Source organism: Porites lutea, chromosome 7 (assembly GCF_958299795.1).
Source record: "Porites lutea chromosome 7, jaPorLute2.1, whole genome shotgun sequence".
NCBI classification, from domain to species: Eukaryota; Metazoa; Cnidaria; class Anthozoa; order Scleractinia; family Poritidae; genus Porites; species Porites lutea.
This window is the reverse complement of record NC_133207.1, coordinates 29,203,966-29,222,931: the sequence shown is the minus strand read 5'-3', so window position 1 is coordinate 29,222,931 and position 18,966 is coordinate 29,203,966. Positions and strand designations below refer to the sequence as shown.

General features: G+C 38.7%; 1 protein-coding gene across 1 annotated transcript; it reads right to left on the bottom strand.

The window, feature by feature from the left end:
• Positions 1 to 1,907: 1,907 nt before the first annotated feature.
• On the bottom strand, positions 1,908 to 18,568 carry LOC140944860 (serine/threonine-protein phosphatase 2A 56 kDa regulatory subunit epsilon isoform-like). The gene is made up of 14 exons (XM_073393965.1): positions 18,401 to 18,568; positions 18,108 to 18,273; positions 17,804 to 18,000; positions 13,549 to 13,650; positions 12,447 to 12,539; positions 11,352 to 11,482; positions 10,514 to 10,573; positions 9,345 to 9,453; positions 8,825 to 8,878; positions 8,429 to 8,479; positions 6,823 to 6,942; positions 6,053 to 6,180; positions 4,287 to 4,388; positions 1,908 to 3,654 (listed from the first exon to the last, which is right to left on the bottom strand). Exons 1-14 carry the CDS (start codon positions 18,413 to 18,415, stop codon positions 3,504 to 3,506), a joined length of 1,479 nt encoding a protein of 492 aa, XP_073250066.1. The 5' UTR covers positions 18,416 to 18,568; the 3' UTR covers positions 1,908 to 3,503.
• Between the last annotated feature and the right edge of the window lie 398 nt (positions 18,569 to 18,966).

The following is an 18,966-nucleotide window of genomic DNA, read 5'->3' as shown; positions in this document are numbered from 1 at the left end:
CTAACATATGCGTCAAGTAATGCTGTTAAAACAATTTGAAAGATAAGAAAAATAAATAATAAATAAATAAATAAAATACAAGCACTACAACACCCTCAACCGGCAAGAGAGCTTTATCCTCTCTTGCCTCAACGGATGTTCAGAAAGCCATTTTTGGTTCTGTGGTTTGCAGACCTCGCGAAACGAGCGCGAAAATCACTTGCAACAATCGAAGGAGAAAAAAATTTACGTGCTTAAATTGTCGAGGATAGAGCGTGGAGAGCGAAAGTTTTAAGGTTGCATGAATGGCTAGAAACGGAGCGGGAAAAATATCCTTATTTTGTACTCACTCTAAGTAAATGCCAGCTTTACTCTACAGAAGTAAAACGAAAAGGTTTAGTTTCTCTAGAAGGAAAAGGCCGTGAAATTGGATTCCGCGCCACCTTCCTATTCCAGGATACGCGAGTTTTTACTTGTAGAAGTCAGCCATTCCCCTAGCCTGCGTAGCAGGCGCTTGGAAGTAGTGGGCGAAAGGGAGAACGGGCGCGCGCCCGTTTTTCGCGCCTGCTACGCAGGCTACCATTCCCCGCTTTGATTTGAACATTTGCAAACAAACAAGTCCTCAAACTTGACGGGAAAGCACGCGTTTCGGTTTTTACCTCTTTGACTCTGTATAGAGGGAAGAATGACTTAAAAACCACTTGTTCGAACTTGTACAAAAAGTGCGCGTAGCCAGGAAGGGCGAAGGAATTTAGCAGGGAAATAAGAACTAGCTAGTTCGGCATGTGAAAAACTCCAAAACTAGGTTACCTAGGGTACTAAACAAGAAATGGAAAATAAATCAAATTACTGAACTGGAAAGACGAAATTTCCAGGTAGGATTCAGCCTTTCGGGACTAGTTTCCGAGTGTTCGCCGGGGGGGAATCCAGGGGGCTCAACTCGTGTACCCGGTTGAGGCCAACAATTTTCAACCGTCACACGTTGGTTTTTCTCTTCGTAGACCCATGCTGTTTCGTTATACGCGCAGTCAGGAGCCGACTGGCGCAGTACATGACGGAACTGTACTTTAAAACAATCCTCCCTTGTGTTAAGTAATAAACTAACTTTGATCAGATTTGGCGCACGTTCTATTTTTAAGCTACAGGTACCATAGCAAATGTGAAAACTGACGCGCGGGGGATGGGGAGAGAGGAGGATGCCACCACCTTCTTCCCCAGATCCGCGCTCGTCTTATTTAATTTTCGCCCACGCTTGCGACGTCGCTAAAGAAGATGGAAAACTTGGTCACGTGGTACAAATTCTTTTGTCTCTGAGGGCGTTCGCCTGGCTCAACAACCGTCAACCAGGCACTCGGGAGGGCAGCGTTAGATCATTAGCGAATGAGCGGAACATTCATAGCTGGGAAACCATACTTTGCATATATGGCCATCTACACTCGCATCATATTTTCTTGTTTTCCCAGGCCTCCTGGCTCGGATGCAAATTCGCTTGTACCACGTGACACAAACGAATAGGCGCAAAGAATAGAGAGGTCTGTTTTCCTGGCCAGCAAAAAAGGACAAAAGCCGGTGGAAAAAACCGAAAGAGAACGAATCTGAAAGGAAGTGGCCTGAGATTCTTTTCTTCGTTTTCGATCTCATTAACATAAAAGAAGAAAATAATAAGGAATTTGACATTTGCCGTCTCCACCGCCAAACTCGTGGGGTCGCGGAGAGTCTCTCTCCTCTGCGCCCCCAACTGGTTAGGGGGTGGAGACGCCTGTCATTTCAGACTATATCGGACAGAGAGCAAATACCTTCAAGATAATAAAAATGGATTTGACATTACCTTCACCCAACCAAGAGGCAACCTAAAAATTGATTTTCGTAAAGAGCTAAGATTTCCCCAGTCTTTTCAGTGATATTTCCCAGGAATAAGAGAGACGCAGTGAATCTCGTACTGTTTATTGTTCTTTCCCTCGTTATGTGAAAAATACCTTCAATTCAGTAAATCACGTGTCCCTTAAAGAGACTGAAAGAGTTCAGTAAAGCGACCTCAAAGTAAAAATTTTTATAGATACACGAAAATTGCTGGAGAAAATGGTAAGCAAAATTTTCCGGGAAACCTCAACTGAAAAACAGTACATCTTATCTTGTCTTCTTTTTCTCCCTGTCTTAATATATTACAACAAATGGTGTTTTAACTCCGTTTTGGCAATCCAGCTTTCAACAGCACCTAGTCTGATTCTTGCTAAAAAAAAACAAACAAACAACAAAAAAACGAACAAAGAAAAAACAAACAAACCAAAAGGGCAATTGAATGCAATGTAAGGTCTTCTTTGGTATCTGATCATGATCGAGGCGAGATCACTTTTACCTCTCTTTAATTTTCGAGTTCTGTCCGCAAAGTAAATGAACATTCTCAGAAAATTTGTTGGGATTGGTGCAAACAAACGCGCAAGACTTACTTTAATCAATCAGAACGCAGGGAAGTATTATCTCTACCGATTAGAATTAGGTTTACATTACCCGAGTCAGCGACTTTCTCGCATTGAGTATGCTTTAAGCTCAAATTACGTTAGTTTCTCTCAACAATATAATACCGGGACTTATCCCTGTCCCTCACTTTTAAAATGAAAATAAGGCTTCGAAATAAAATAAAACATGCTTAATATTTTCAACATCGGTTTTAGAGCTGAGGTCTCCAGAAAGGAAAGAAAAGGTCTATCTACATAACTAGAATAATTACAAGAAAGTTTGCCTGTAAAAGCCCCACAGACGATTTTTCGCGTGATTTCATGTCGTTTTTCACATCTTTATGCAGCGGTGACGGTAAGGCGCACCTAATGTAAGCAATTATTAGCTATGGATTGTTACTGGTAACCCTCGCGCAGAATTAAATCGCATCAAAATTTGAGCTGGTTCGAAGCGACAAATGAAATCGCACGATAAAACCGCCTGTGCAAGCGGACCTAGCCTGCGAATACAGCCGTCTTTCCTCGCTCTTCGCCGCAAGGGAAGTCCGAAACATCCATAGCGGCCAGGAGTGAAGAAAGACTAATCCAGGTTAATCCAGCCCTAGAGGGAATGAACTTCTTCAGAAGCGAGTAGAAGGAATGCGGGATCTCTAAGCGCCAGTGTCGATACACACACAGGAAAGAGAATGTCACGGCACTTTTGATGCCACGTAAAGAGGCCACTGGCGCGATATTACTAAGTGTACATTGCTCAAGGCGCTTCACAGCCCTGTAAGCAAACTACCATAAATGACTCGCAAAGTTATTCTTGCCACTCTTTCTCCAGACGCTGCTAGTAACCTAAGGTAGAGTTAGAACTTGGGGTGTGAACAATGTACGACACCTTAAATTAATACATTCCTCGAGCTTGTCGCCGCACAAGGGTGTAGTCAGCTGAAGTTCACCTTTCCTCAAACTGGAAATCAATAATAATTTCTGACGGTATATTATCGGTAACAATGTCATGTTATGAACACTGTTACGCTAATCAAAATGTTCGAAGATCAGGAAAACACAACAGTCGCGCATTCAGCTCTTTGACGTCCCCGAGCTCCCGGCACTGGAGGATGGATTGCCTGCAACAGTCGATGCTGAAGTGGTTGAGTTATTTCTTGATTCGATTTCCAACTTGTCGAGTCGTTTCCATAGTTCTTCCCTTTCTTTTTCTTTTTTCTTTTCCCTGCAAAAAAGTCCACAAATTTCAGTGTTAAAAACGAAGAGCAATTACTGACACTCGACAGAAGGTAAACGCCTATCATTAAGAAAACAAACACTAGCAGAGTCAGTGAGCAAGATTTGAGCATGGAATCTCGGAATGAATGGAACGCGCAAATGAGTCACGAGTAACAGATAGGGGTTGGCGAGGGTTTTCCACTGAGTTACCAGTGTTTGACAAAGTTCCCTGGAAACTTTGTTTTCACTCGCAAAGCAGAGAGACAGTTTTATTTTGTTATCACTCGACCACAACGACCAGGTGTGTACAAGTGGGGTAAAAGAAAAGGCTCTTGAACAGCCCCAGGGTACGTGAAATCCTCATACGTGCCTGGAGATGACTGTTCAGCATCTCTCCACCTGTACTGCTGTACATCAAATTGTAATAATTGGTTCTGGCTTGTGGGTCTTTGGACTGGATAAAGTGTCTCGAAGTCAGTGTTATTATGTAAGGAAAGAAGATGATCTGACTTCAAATTAAGCCCGGGAAATTAAGTAAATTTAAAGCACCCCACCTCACACTATGAATGCTGCAAAAGGGGATAAATAAACAAGAAAGTGCCGACGAAGAACAGTTCCAAAAAGGAGCAACTAACTTACTTTTGTCTATCGGCTTTGTATGACGATGTTAGCTCATCAAAGAGTTTTGAATTCATTTCCATGAAGGTCTTCAAGACGTTATATACAAGCGCCACGATGGTTCTGCAAAACGATCAGAAATGAGTGAAAATCCGATTTGATAAAATAATCCTGACTATCCTTAAAAGATTTGAAGATTTCGTAAACCGAAGCCTCAATTATTAGAGCTAAGATCTCGGGTTCTCTAAGGTAACAAAGATCCTGATTAATCTTGTTAACAAAGCCCAAGCAAAGAGCCATGTATACGGGTGGTCTTACATATCCCAGTCAATTTGCCGGCATTCGCCAAGCAGTGAACCCTGGCAGTAGAAAAGCGTTCGATTAGCAGAAAAATGTCGAGAACTCCTCGAAATATTAAATTGTTATTAAGGCGTCGTTCTGGACGTTTTTCGCGTTGTTTTTGTTTTCCCACTCAGAAAAATTGCCCTTCTCCTGGTCCTGAAGCCGATCAATCAGATATTACTCCTTGAATTGCATTTTACCTCCGACAACGATTATTTCATTGACTCGACTTTACCTTATTCCAAGGTTAACGGAAACAGGCTTTCTTAAAACCTCACACCCACACGCCTAAATGAAATTTCTTTACACACCACTAGCAAGCAAATTTCGCCAATTATCGATTTGATAACGTTTACAAGGGTTACGTCCTTTTTAGCGTGCCAGTCGATATGTTTTCCAGCACATTCCTAAACTCATCTTTGGTGCTATTAACAATGTATCTCATAAAATGTATCACAAATTTCAGAGTTTTCTATAATGCCGTGACATGTATAGCATATAAAAGCAAAAAAACCCAATGCCTGCTGTTAATCCAACAAAACAAGTCAAATAAAAAAGGATAACCTGACAAACCGCCATTAAGTTAACAAAAACAGAAGACTTAACGCCTAAGAAGATTAACTTTAATGGACTCAACCCGCGACTGCAGAAACATGATATACATCAAAGTTAACTGAAGGACCTCTTTGTTCACGCAACATAAGCGAACTGTTCAATGCGGGAAATTTCTTAGCTTGAGGTCGCTTCAATTCTTATCTCAAACACTTCAATATTATCAGATGCTGCAATTACACCTTGGCTAATAACATACCCCGACCAGGCAAATATCGACAAGCCAACCTTTCTTAACTTTCCACCTAAAAATGTTTTCTTTTGCTTTCACTACTTCCATCTTCTCGAAATGTTTCCCCGCGCTTTTAGTTCGCCAATAGCACGTTTTGCTGCTCCTCCAACAGGTCACGTCGTACTTTCGTTTAGCCTGCGTAGCTGGCGGGACTGCTGGCAGGATGGGATATATGCTATGGGGGTTACTTTCTTGGCGGCGCGCAAAACAATAATTGCACTCGCCCACTAATCCCGCCGGCTAAGCAGGCTACCTTTCGCTTTGATTGGTTTATTTCGAGATTTTCGACCACTGTGACTGGTTGCAACTAAATTAAGAGAGGGGCCTGCAACAGGAATATAACCTGGCACCAGGCTCCTTAGTTAGGGGGCGGGGGCGATAACGAGGCGAGCGCGAAGAAAGAGGTAACACAAGCGAAGGATTGGGACCGCCCCCCCTACCCCTCCCGTGAGTCCTTTGCTCGGCTCGCGAACCAAGTTAATCGCCATTTTTTCCCAACCCATTCCCGCAAGATACAATATATCACTCAATAGAAGCAAAAACCCCTGCCCCTTCCCCAACCGAGGAAAGAGTGAGCGAAAAGCTAGGAAACGGTACTTACTGGTTCCAGTGATCCTTGGATATCCTATATAAACTGGAAAACATGATTGGTAAGATAACGTTGGAGTTTTCTTCAATCAAACTCATAATGTACTCGTTGTTCCAAAAGTAAAGCGCTCTTTCCGCGACCTGGCCAGACAGAAAAATAATAAATAAATAAATAAGTAATATTAATTAATAAATAGATAGTTACAAAACATTCAGGAAACTTGACTTAAAAATAAGGAAAGTTCGTTGAATAAAAAAATTGTTTTTCAAGATAATCTTTTTTCAAGAATATCATTTCTCAGAGGATTAAATGATATTTGTTGCATCCAATATTCCATTACAAATCAGCAGGCCACAAGCTCGTTTCTATCAATTTTTGTAATGCAATGCTGAATGCCTTGCCAGAAATGTAAACAGTTTTAAGTGAGCACTCCCAAATAGCTCTACAATAAAGAGACTTTTCATAACCTGTTTACTTTCTCAATGCAAACTGAAAGGAGCACAAGAAATTGCGAGTACAATGAGTGCACACAAAAAAAAAGGTGGAAAAAGTGGGCAAATGGTTCCAATTCACTTGGTCATCGAATAGATGGCCTAAAGTCTAGGTTAGCCTGTAAATACAGCCGCCTCTCCTCACTCCCACTAGCTGCTGGGTATTTTTTGCAGAAATGTCCCTAGCGGCAAAGAGTGAGGAGACACAGCTGTATTAGCAGGTTAAGACAAAATTCCTTCCTTTTTTTGTCTAGTCAAAGTTCACATAAAAAATGAATAACCAAAACTCACCTGAAAGTGGGGGCTAGATACACATCTTGCAATATTTTTAAACAATGGTTCCATAACTTTTTGAAACTGGGTAGGGTCTATAACATCTAATATTTCTTCTATTTCACCTAGGAACATCACCTGCAATTTTGTGACAAAAAGAAATTCTTATATTCTTACTGTTATAAGTGTTTTAGAAGCATTGAGTTCCCGTGGGGCTAATGAAACGTCAATGATGATGGATCCATATATAAACAATAATAACACAACAATACTTTAAGTTCATTATTAATTAATACAAACACAATTCTGTTGTGGAGGTTGGGTTTGCTCCCAGCAAAATTACCGGCAGTACAGTACCAGAACTGTTATTCGAGAGGTTAAGCATCTTATTTATGTCAAACGAGAATTTGTACCACGTGACCAAGTTTCCCCTTTGCTTGTCGCCTACTCTTCTTTATTTCTACACATAAATTAGTACTTTCATGCAATTTTGCAATTTTTAACCATACGAATTTTCTGAGCTGTTTTAATTGCTCATTTTCCATTTTGAGAAATTCTCAACTTGAATCTGACATTTACTGTATACATGAATCTTAAACTCTCTAATAAGGGTCATAACCTGCTATAACACCTGTTACACCTGAGCTCCCTTGATATTATGGGTGATAAAAGCAATGTTTTGCATTCGTTATAGTGTTACAGAAGTGCTAATTAACTCCCTCCAGAACATTTTAAGTATAAGTAAGACAGATACAACCACAAGGCCTGGAAAACGTACTAGTAGTGCATAACGCCATACCGGTTTTTTTAACTCATAGTCAAAGTTTTGTGAACTTCAGTGTACAGAACTAACTGAGCAGTCTCAAAGTGCATGATAAACCGAGAGTTTTTGTGAGATCTTACAGGTGAATATTAATTTACTACTTAACTGCTGCTACAAAACCTAGGCCTTGTGCACACGTATCCGAATATTTTTCAAAATAGCGATTTAAAAATACACGTCAACAAATAACCAGTTCACACGAAAATGCTAAAACAATGGAAATATGATAAGGCATGTGCTGTGTGATGTATGACATTATCCTATTCGAAAACCTTCGTTTTTGTCCATCCACAGGAAAACAATAAGCCAGCGTTTTAGAACAATTTACTCTGGGAACCATTTTTGGTGCCCAAAAACACCATTTGCCTATGGTTGGAAGGCTAAAAGAGGGGAAAGATCTCCTAAAAATAAGCAGACATGTGTTGAAGGGACCTTAATGACACCCTGAATACTGTCTGGAGTTGTAAGATGCCACACCAAAACAGGGCTGATAGCCATTTTGCCTTGAATGTACATATTCACATACAGCAATTTCGAGTAAGGTTGTCGGGTAAAGTGCACGCAACAACCCTGAAAGGTATTGTGGGTGGTTCTGACTTTACTGTTTTTCAAAGAAATTTGAAAGAATGTCAGGAGAGACCATGGACATATGGCTGCAAGTGCTAAAGGAAAACAACAAAAGTAGGTTTGACAGCTACAGTGTCAAGAACAATGTATTGAGCATATCCCATATTACCTTTTGGGATTGTCGTGTGCACATTTTTTCCAACAACCTTTCTCAAAATAGCTGTATTCACATACCTCTTTTTGACTGCTTGTTTTTGGCCAGTATTTAAGTAAGCCTAAAACAACCTACAAAAAGAATGATTCAGCATATCAATCAACATGCTATCTATGGAGGAAGATGAGCCAAAATGTCAAATAACAGGAGTTGCAATTGTATTAAGTCTTTGGCTCCAGACAGAAATGCTCAGAAACCTACACATTTGGTGCTTGAGGTGAGGCACCCATAAGCTTAGGTGGGTGTAATTTGCGGGATGTAGAACATCTTATGGCTAATCCAGTTTAAGGCAAATTACAACTACTAAGTAGCAAATAAAAGCTAAAAATAATTCCTTTTCTTTTTTTTTCTTTAAGATAAAAGTTATGGCAAATTCACAGACAAAATTTTTAATCTCCTGACAAGGGGCAACTTACTTGTTCTGTTAGTGTTGCATCCTTTTCCAAGAATTGGACAACACAGTATGCCAACTACAAAACAAAAAAATGAATTTGATTTTCATAAGTAGCTAAAAATGGTTGATGTATACAATTAACTCTCTTCAAGGGTACTTCTAAGAGATGAACATCTCACTTAAAATCAGGCTCCTAGAATCAATATGGTCCTTACCATTCTTGAGTCATTTTCTGGCAGAGACTTCACTTACAATTATTTCTAGTCCTATTTCTTCACAAATTATAACAATTTATCATAAATAACATAACACAATCTGCCAAAGAACATTTTTCCCATGGGTGATGATCTTTTCGGGACCTAAAATTTTCGGGCATTTTCAGCACTAACTACAATAAGGAGACAGGAGCTGAAGTTAAACATGTTGAATATGACTGTTCTATGTAAGAATGTGCCAGAAAGAGAAGTTTTTGACCACGGGTTTATAGTAATTTTCGGGTGAGAAAGAATAGCACATTGGATTTTAATGATTTCTGTTCTCACCTGTGCATGATAAAGGCCCAAGCACTTCACTTTGTGAAGAGGTATTAAGACTCGGTTTAAAAACAGCTTGTGTTCAGACTTCAATGGAAGAGCAAAGCCATTGATGATGCTGAAAAAGAAAAAAAAATTGCTTTTCAGTTAGACACTTAAATGTGGCTGTTGAGAGATGGAAGGTCAACTTCAGTTTCTAATGGGCAGCACATGTCCCAGAGCAGTGCTCTAAGCTCAACTTTTTTCTAAGTTGCCTTTTGGATAGTGAAGAGACATAAAATACTGGTGGCCAGGATAAAAAATAATTATCATTTAATAATACAAAGAAAAAAAGGAACTGGATGCACAACTATCGCGGTTGACTTTAGATGCATATGTGACATCTCAAGGATTTATCCCAGAAAACGAAAAATGGGAAAGGGATGAATTATTAAAAAGAAAACAGAACACATCACTGCTTCACGCAAATGTTTATCTCAATTTAGCTAATCTTTTTATACTACTAGAAGCAGGTTGTCAATTATTGGCCAGTTAATGTTAAGCTGCAATTTTAGTTGCCAAAATTCTTTTCTACTGGCCATGGCAACCAAAAATAATGGTCACAGCTTGAAGGACTGTGCACGGTGGCCCAACCACTTAAATGTGCCGACATTTACATTTGCCTTGCCTTTGCATTATTTATCTGATCCGTGTGGATAACGAAGGGACTAAATACCATGCACATAATACAGTATAAATTGATAAGATCATTCATATATGAAACACTATGAAATGTGTACTGGAACCTCATGCATCGGATTGGAGAGGAGGGGAGCACTGCTCCCACGAAGTACTGACATTAAGGAATTGTGCACATTAATGAGGGGAACACCATTTTGTACAGACTTCATGATCAATAGTTTAAGGTGAATATGTGAATCACTACATGGGGGACTGGGTATGAGTCTGTGTATTACGGGATTATCAACACAAGACCCACATAATCAGATGGAGTACACTGAGTTTTATGAGAAATGTTACAGAACTGTAAAGGATATTGAGAAGAATTTATCGCAGAAAAACTATGTGGAGACAGAAAATTACAAATTAGGAAATTTGAAACAAAAAGATTCAAGAGTAGAAAAGATAAAAATCATCTCTTTTCTTTCCTGCTTTAATAGTCATCAAATTCCTCTTACCTTCCTAAGATTTCAAGCAGTTCACCAACTCCATTGAAGTGTTCTGTCTCATAGACAAACCTACATTGCATAATGCAAATGTGACAAGATAACTATTTGCCGTTTTGTTAGTGACAATGTATAATATAGTAGTGACAGCAGTCACAGATAAACCAGAGGAGACCTTTATACTGGACTACTGGTATGAAATTAATTATAGAAGCAGTTTTCAAACCATGTTCATGTGTTAAATTATGATAGGCCATACAAATCTTTTCCCTTAATCTCTACAAGTGCTTAGTACTGCCCAGGAACCCGGGCCCAGGAAATGGTAATAATAAGAATACTGGGGACACAACTGGCTAACAATCAAGACAAATTCATATTCAGCCTGCTCAGTAATACCTTATCACATTGCACGGGAGGCCATCCAGCAAAATGCAAAGTAGCTAACACTACAAAAACCCTCAAATTTAAAAGATGGTGCTGCTGTTGCATTAACCCTTTAAGCCCTAATATACAGGTACAAATTCTCCAAAGTGATCTACATACATTTCCTTTCAGAATTAGTTGAGAGAATTTCATGAAAGATCAAGGCATTTTCTCTTTAGTGATCATTTTATGAAGTCTCATAACCTTACCTCTTTAAAACGTATGGATAATGTTACGAGAAATTTTATGTTGGTCACTATTGGGACTTGAAGGGTTAAAAATGTCTCAATGACGTAAAAACTAATTGAAATATATGAAATGAATCAAATATTGGGCTGCGAATAAAGATGTGAAAGTGAACAGGTTGTTCGTGTGAAGATAGTGTTTACTTTCATATGAAGTAACAAGTAAAAACTAGTAAACATACTTTAGAAATATGTGATTGATGTGTTTTCGAATATATGCCCTAAGTCCAAGGAACTTCCCATAAATCCTATGAAGCACTGTCTTGAGAAAATCTCTTTCACGAGGATCTTCACTATCAAACAACTCAAGAAGCTGAAATGACAACATTGTGAATGATGCAAGTCAGTATAATACCTGGGGGAGGGGGGAATCCCATGTCCCATCTAAAAGTGACAGGGATGCTCGTCGTCTCGCTTGGGGTGTATATGTAAATTGCAGATTTTGGTCTCACTTGGGGTGTCTGGGACAGAAAGTCACTGAATTTGCCCATTCAGGTATCACTTAGGGCCGTGTATAAAGAAACTGAGAAAAAATATCGTCACGCCATGAGCTTTTAATATGGTCTCCCTTAGGGGTTTAATTTTACTTTTCCGACGATCATCCCTGTCACTTTTATATGGGAGCCCCCCCTGCCCGGTTATCAACACAGAATAACCTTAAATTGATGGAAATATTGTGGGAGCCCCCCCTGCCCAGTTATCAACACAGAATAACCTTAAATTGATGGAAATATTGTGGGATGACCTTCCAACTTTAACTTAAGTACCAGCTGGCTAATTAAGGGAGACTTTCACTTGGGTTAATCATGGTATTGTACATGTAAATGCACCTAAAGGGAGATTCATCTCCATTTTTGGGTAAAATCTTTACAGCTAAATTGCACTAACTATTATTTTGAAGAGCATTATCATTTTTGGGGGGGAGGGGGGGGGGGAGAATAGGCTTTTAAAGATCTCAGAAATTTTTAGTAGGACATGTTACAATTCAGAGTTAGGTACAAAAATGTGCTGCGTTTAATGCTAATAAGGAAGATCTATTGTTCTTGCTCATTAGTAGTAGATTCAGCAAATGTGAACTGTGATGTTTCAACTGAGCCTTTTTTGATTCATTACAGGTGACAATAATAATCAAATGCAGTCGTTTTGGTGCCTCTGAAAAAAATCAAGGCACCTGGAATTTAGGTTTCTTTTAACAAAATGTGCGCAGTAAGAACTTGAAGTTCCTTGTATTTGCGAAAGATCAACTTGTTCGCATAGAAATAGGAAACTGACTTTACCTGTAAGACGAATTTCTGATCTATGTATTTTTTGGCAATGGTGGGTTGAAACTCTGCTGACTCCAAAAACCGAAGGAAGAATTCATAAACAATCTGTCAAAGGAAAGTAAGAGATAGTCAGTTAGAAAAGTTATGAAATGCATATGAACTTTGACCTGCGGGTTACTCCTACACACTCAGTGATTTTGTTACAAAGAGTTATGGTGAGTCTTGGGACTCTTCTTGCAAAAAATCACGAGTCCCAGTTAAAAAAAACAGTGAGTCCCTTGGTCTTTGGTAACCAGGTAGTTAATCTGAAGACAGACTCCAAAACTCTGTATTACAGAACACTGAAATTAAAATATAGTTCGTCTATTTTATAGCATAACAAAGGCTAAAAGAAATATGCATTGTTAAACAACAGCCATAATAACTGCCAGAGAAATTACACGAATGGGATATTTCTACAAATCTGTTCAGATCAATTGATTGATCTTTGCATCCTACAGGACACATGCCATGAATTATTTTGCGTCTTTGGGGTTTTCTATTCACCAGGGACGCAGAACACAGAACATACAAACTTTACATTAGAACAATAATATTTTAGGGGGCTACATCAAGAGACAGATTAGATCACTGTTCAGGTTTGGCAATTAAATATGTAGTTATAGCGTTGTTAAAGGAAACTATCGCTCTTAATTTTGCCTTATACTTTGTTAAAATCAATATCTTAAGTGAAGAACGTAAAAGAGAGTGCTTTTTTGTGGAATTTGGCAGTAACTAAAAGGCTTATAGTATCATCTAAAACCTGCGACAAAATGTAAACAAACCATAATGCATAGGTTGCGCTCATATTTCATTGATCGATTCAAACACCATGAAGTTTGTCAAAGCTAAAAATTCATTTTAAATCAGTATGTCGAAACATTTTCCACAAAATCAGCAACAATCATCAAAGATAAGTTCCAATTTTAGAGTGTTTAAAAGAGAATAGTCACACACTTTATTCACAGCAGTTTACTTTCCAATGAAAACTACTAGTTTATAGCAATAAAGAAATATTAAGAATCTCCACTTGTATGACCAAAATGCTATGAAAGCAAGTTTTAAGGTAGCAGACCTGTAAGTGTGGCCAGGAGGCTTCCAAGGTTGGATCATCTTCCTCCGGGTCAAAGTCTGGGTTGTCAGATGGAGGTAAGGTTCGAAAAATGTTTCCATCAACCTGAAAGACAAAGAATACTCACTGTATTTCACCCTTTCACTCTTTATAGTGGACAATGAAAAATACACAAGAAAATTCAAAAGTCTTCTAGTAAAATCTTAAGACACAGAAGCATTTAACCCTGAAACGTATAACCCTGTTCCAATACTGGGTTTTTTTGGAGAACCAATCAAGATTTACTTCTTAATATGGAACCACTGATGTGTGATACTGTAGTGCTAGTGTTATGAACACATCTTTTGTATTGTGATGTAAACGAAGTGCTGCAAAGGGCATTTACAGTTTTACAAAGTAAAATTTGACCAAAATTCAAAATGGCCAAGATTGACTTACTCTGAGTAATCATGATAAGCATATTACAGGCCTGGCTTTGTTTAACCCTTTCACTACTAAAGCGGCCAAAAGCGGCCAAAAGCGGCCGGCCGGAAATGGCCAATTTTTTCCTAGAGCGGCCAAAAGCGGCCACGAGAGAAGGGTGCAAAAAAATGCGCTGTATACCCTAGGTAAGGCAGTCTTTGTCAATACTTATTGTTCCATTGTTTTGGGCAGGCATAAACCAATCAAATCACAAGAAGTGCGCATACAAAACTATTGCATGAGTCGAGTAGTGAAGGGCCGAAGTTTGGCTTCGTTCCAAGACGTATGTGCATGAACCTACGCACGGGATTTGTACACTGGATTTCTCTTATGCCATAAAACACACCAAAAGCCAGATGGTTGAGCATTTCCTTCTTTTGTCTATTTGATTTTAAAAGAATTTAGTTTGCTAGTTACAATATAATTATAGATATTCAGTAGATTTGAATGTGCTTTAGGCTTGTATTTTATCTTTGTTTATCAATATGGCCGCCGCCGAATCAATGCGATTTTTGGTTCTGACGATGATAGTAAGAGAAATTTAAGTTTTAGTGATGTGAATGTTGATGCAGACTTATCTGACATTGAAGTGCAAGAATTTTCTAAGGAGGAAAGCGGCGAAAGTGAGTCTGAAGACAGTAAAAGCGACAACAACTCAACCGCAAGTGATGAACCCGAGAGTTTCAATTTCAGATGTTTACACTTCTCACATGGGCGGCGTGGATCATGGTGATCAGTTCCGTTCTTTTTATTTGTTTGGGGTAGCAGTCAAAAAAGGGGTATAGATACATATTTTGGTTCCTCTTTAATGTATTTGTTTGTAATGCTTTTGTTCTTGAATCGGAACGCATTGGATCGAAGCGCAAAAACACTTGATTTCAAACTTGACCTCGCACACCAACGATCGATGGTTTATTGCAATGAAAGCGAAAGCGTAGATGGAACAAGATTCCAAACTGAACCATGCTGTACCCTCAAATCAATATGTTTCAGCTTGTATGGAGGGCAGAAAAAGGAAATGTGTACAGTGCATAAACAGGGCGAAGAACACTCAAGGGCTACAACACTACAAAGTGGAAACAAGATACGAATATAGCATTTGCAACGTGGCACTATACCGAACAGGCTATGACAATGCCTTACACAGTCATAAAACTGGCTTTGTGAACACAAATCTGGCATATTTGTTATATTCTAACAATTTCCCTTGTTTTGCTGTAAAAAAGTAAGCCATATTGTGATGGATTACAAAGAAATTCTCATTCAAAGTCTGACAATAGGCACTGCAAATGGCGGCAAATTGGAATTTTTTTTCGTTACTTGCGATTTTATCTTAAATATCTTGTGAATGCAGGGATAGTTATCTTTATTAATTGTTTAGACTTATACAATGACTTCTTGGCTTCATGTCTGTGTAGTTAATTGTGTGAAACAAGGCTCTGAAATCTACTGAGCATGCATGTTTTGATTAAGTATCACAGCCATCTTAGCTCCTTGATAATTGTTCAGGAAGATGGGGGGTTGGGGGCCATTAACCTGTAGTAGTGAAAGGGTTAAAGCTAGCGCATGCTAGAAAGAGTTTGCATCAACATTACGTGACCTTATTTTTTTGCCTAACGGTTTTTATAGGCTGCTACCTTCATACTAAGAGCAATGCACAAAGTCCGTTCCGAGTAACATATAGCATGTTTTGCAATGAACACTAAGACAGAAAACTACTTATTGAGCACAATGATTTTTTACGGAATACATGCCATAGAGCAGCTTAGCGCGCAAATGACAACACACTCGTCGGCTCCACTTCCTATAAATATAAATGTTTTTGTTTGTTGATCATTTTAATAATATATTTAAACGTCTCAACATGTACTATCAAGATGTTGTTTTAACGTGTAAATCAATTATGCGTATGCGACAGTGGAAATCAACCCTTAAGGACTTGAAGAATAGTAAAGTGTCTGTAAAAATGAGGTGGTTCGACTGTTTATGGTTGTGATCTGTTCCATGGCAAATAACATCCAAATGAAATTTGATAACTATGAGATGAAATTTTTTGGAAATCTAAATGGTTAAATCACACATAGATTATAGTCATACTCATTCACCTGAAACAGTGGAGGATATAGGATCCTGGGGGAGGGTTGGAGGTGTCCATACCTCCCTAAACATATCAGACTGATGAACAGAAACAACTTATAGATATTATGAGCGACAACAATTTGCTGTCTGTCCCCTTTGAAATGAGAAAAAAGAAAAAGTGGACCTTCACCACTTTGTGAAACCTGTCAGCAAGTCAGAAGTTTGTAGCTATGGTTAAACATATAAGGACATTGATGAAAATAATATTAATATAATAACAGAATCATCATCCTGGTTAGACAACTTTTTCACTCTTTATCAACAATAATGCCAAAAGGTATAGTACCTACAACAGGTGAAAAATTTAGTTTACTCTAATTTGTTGTAATCAATGGAATGATATATCATAGGCATCGTTAAACTAGAAATAACATTGATTTGTTGACAAATACCAGTAATAACCCATAATCATATAATTTTCTCGGTTAAAGCTGCACAAAAGTTATGATACTTTTTTGTCCTTGATCTTGCATTCTAACGTGTTTGTTCTGGGAAATGTACCTGTATCTTTCAGGACATCTGTTAGTGATATTGATGGAAGCATGATCTAAAAAGCTTTCACATACAACTGTAAACAAAACCGTTTCCAACTCATTATGAATCGACGCAATTCTCAATGGACATATTTTTTCTCACCTCAGGAGTAATTACAGTCAGATTTAAAAATGGAAGCACATATACTCTTTATCTTGAATAAGACATGCAATTTATAGAAAAACGTTTAACACAAGAACAAAGTTTAAACAACACGAGGCAAACGCGGGTGCAGCAATTTTAAACCCGGAAAGAAAATACTGCTCTTCAAGCACACGGGCCTTTCATTTGCTGTTACATGGAAAGGAACTATGGCTGAAAGGTCAAAACCATCTATGCGGGAACCTCGAAGTGCTTTAAGTACTGGAGGATTTGTATTATTACATTTTTAAGACTGAGCAAAGATACAAATTTAGCAAACATGTCGTCAAGTTGACAAGGGGATATCATGACTCGCCGTAATATCTACTAATTGATATTTTTACATGTATGTATACTTCTAGAGGTTCACCATTCTAGAGTGACGAACAAAAAACGTTAAAACGAAATTAAAAGACGCAGCAGCCAAGATTCTGCGAACTAATGGCCTGCAAACTGGCTGTACCTGTGGTCCAATGAACGATGCAAACATAATCCGAACAATATTTACACAAGCAGACATATTTAATACCCTTAGTATGGAAAAGGTGGATTTTTGTAAGCCTTCCGCTGCAACTGTCCGGAAGCGTTTTGTAATTTTAAAAACTTCATTTCCCTACGAAGAACTTGACGTGCATTGACTGATATGAAATGAACTCTACAGCAAATTTCGCCTTTAGCCTTTTGTGGAAAACTAAGCTCTTTAACTTGTTTAACGCCTTGCTGAAATCAGCATTGGGCCGGCGGAAGCTACATTTTGGATGATTCTTTCCTTTTCAAGTCGTCAAGGCCAATGAATGAACTAATGGACGAAAATTTCTACTCTGAGAGCTTTGCAAATTAAAGTCAAGGGCCTAAAAGGATAGCTGGCCGGCAAATCAATTGGGGTACATGTGAGCTTTGTAAAAACCGCCAACTCCTTCTGTACTCTAGCTAGTAAAATCGTCATTTTTACGATGACGTTTAGTAAAGCTCATTCACTTACCATTTCGATTATTTTTGGATAAACAGCCTCAGTGAGGACTCCACGAGCTGATGCAATGTAGTCAACAAGCTCGTTTAAAGTTGCCCGCTTGATTTCCTTTCCTTTCAGATCACTGACTGGATCCATAAAATCGAAGACTACACAACACTGTTGTAGTTTTTTTGTGAACAATTCCTGTTGCTCGGCTGGCGATGCATCTGGTTTGTAAACAGAACAGTCATTTTAGGAAAAAGATATCGATTTCAGGCATGTAAGAATAGCAAACTCAGCGTCGGTTATGTTTTACAGTCATTTTATCACCCACCTTTCAATAGACCGAGAGGTTGGATTTCAACATTCGGTTTAGTCCGAAACCTGGAGGATCCTTGCTGTTTTTTCTGAGTCCCTTTCTGTGGTTTCCGCACTGACTTTCGATTAAATGGATCAGGATGACTAGCAGCAGGCGCAGGATTAATATTTGGCCTCTTTGCCTGCAGTTCAGAAGAGAAAAAAGCGACCAAATAAGCGCTAGACTGCGAGCATGTTTGCACAGAGGCGAGTGCTTGCCGTAACGACAACAACAGCGCGCTTGACGTGATCTCTCCACTCATTACTTACCTCCACGGAGTCCATAATTCGTGTGGATAGCAAATTGGCGATTTCCCGATGGAAAAGGGAAGATCGCTTTCTTCTCCAGGCCTTCTACTACGTTTTGATTCCTTATCCTGCCCAAAACAATCTCTTGGAGGAGACAAGTTCAAGCTCTGTAGTGTGAAACTAGCGAATAAACAACGTTGCTTCTCATTGGCTGCCTTGTCACCGCCATATTGAATATCCCGGATGACCAGGGGCATTGACGTCAAAAAGAACGGAGCTGGAGATTTTGCTCTAAAAAAAAAAATTCGGTTCCCTTTATTCCCTTCAAAAATTTGTCTTACTTAAAAAATTCTGATCTCAAAGCTAATCTCTATGCAAAGTCCATGAAACGTATGTAAAGAAGAGTGTTATAAAATAAGTGATAGATTTGATTTTTCAGAAAGTAAGTGTCTGTGTGTGTAAAAATGGAAAAAAAAGACTTCAGAATTTCAAAAACAGCCGACGTTGAATTAGAAAGAGCTAAGATTTACAAAATAACTAAATTTGCTAACATAACAAATTCAAACCCAGATCTTTTCTAGGGCGTG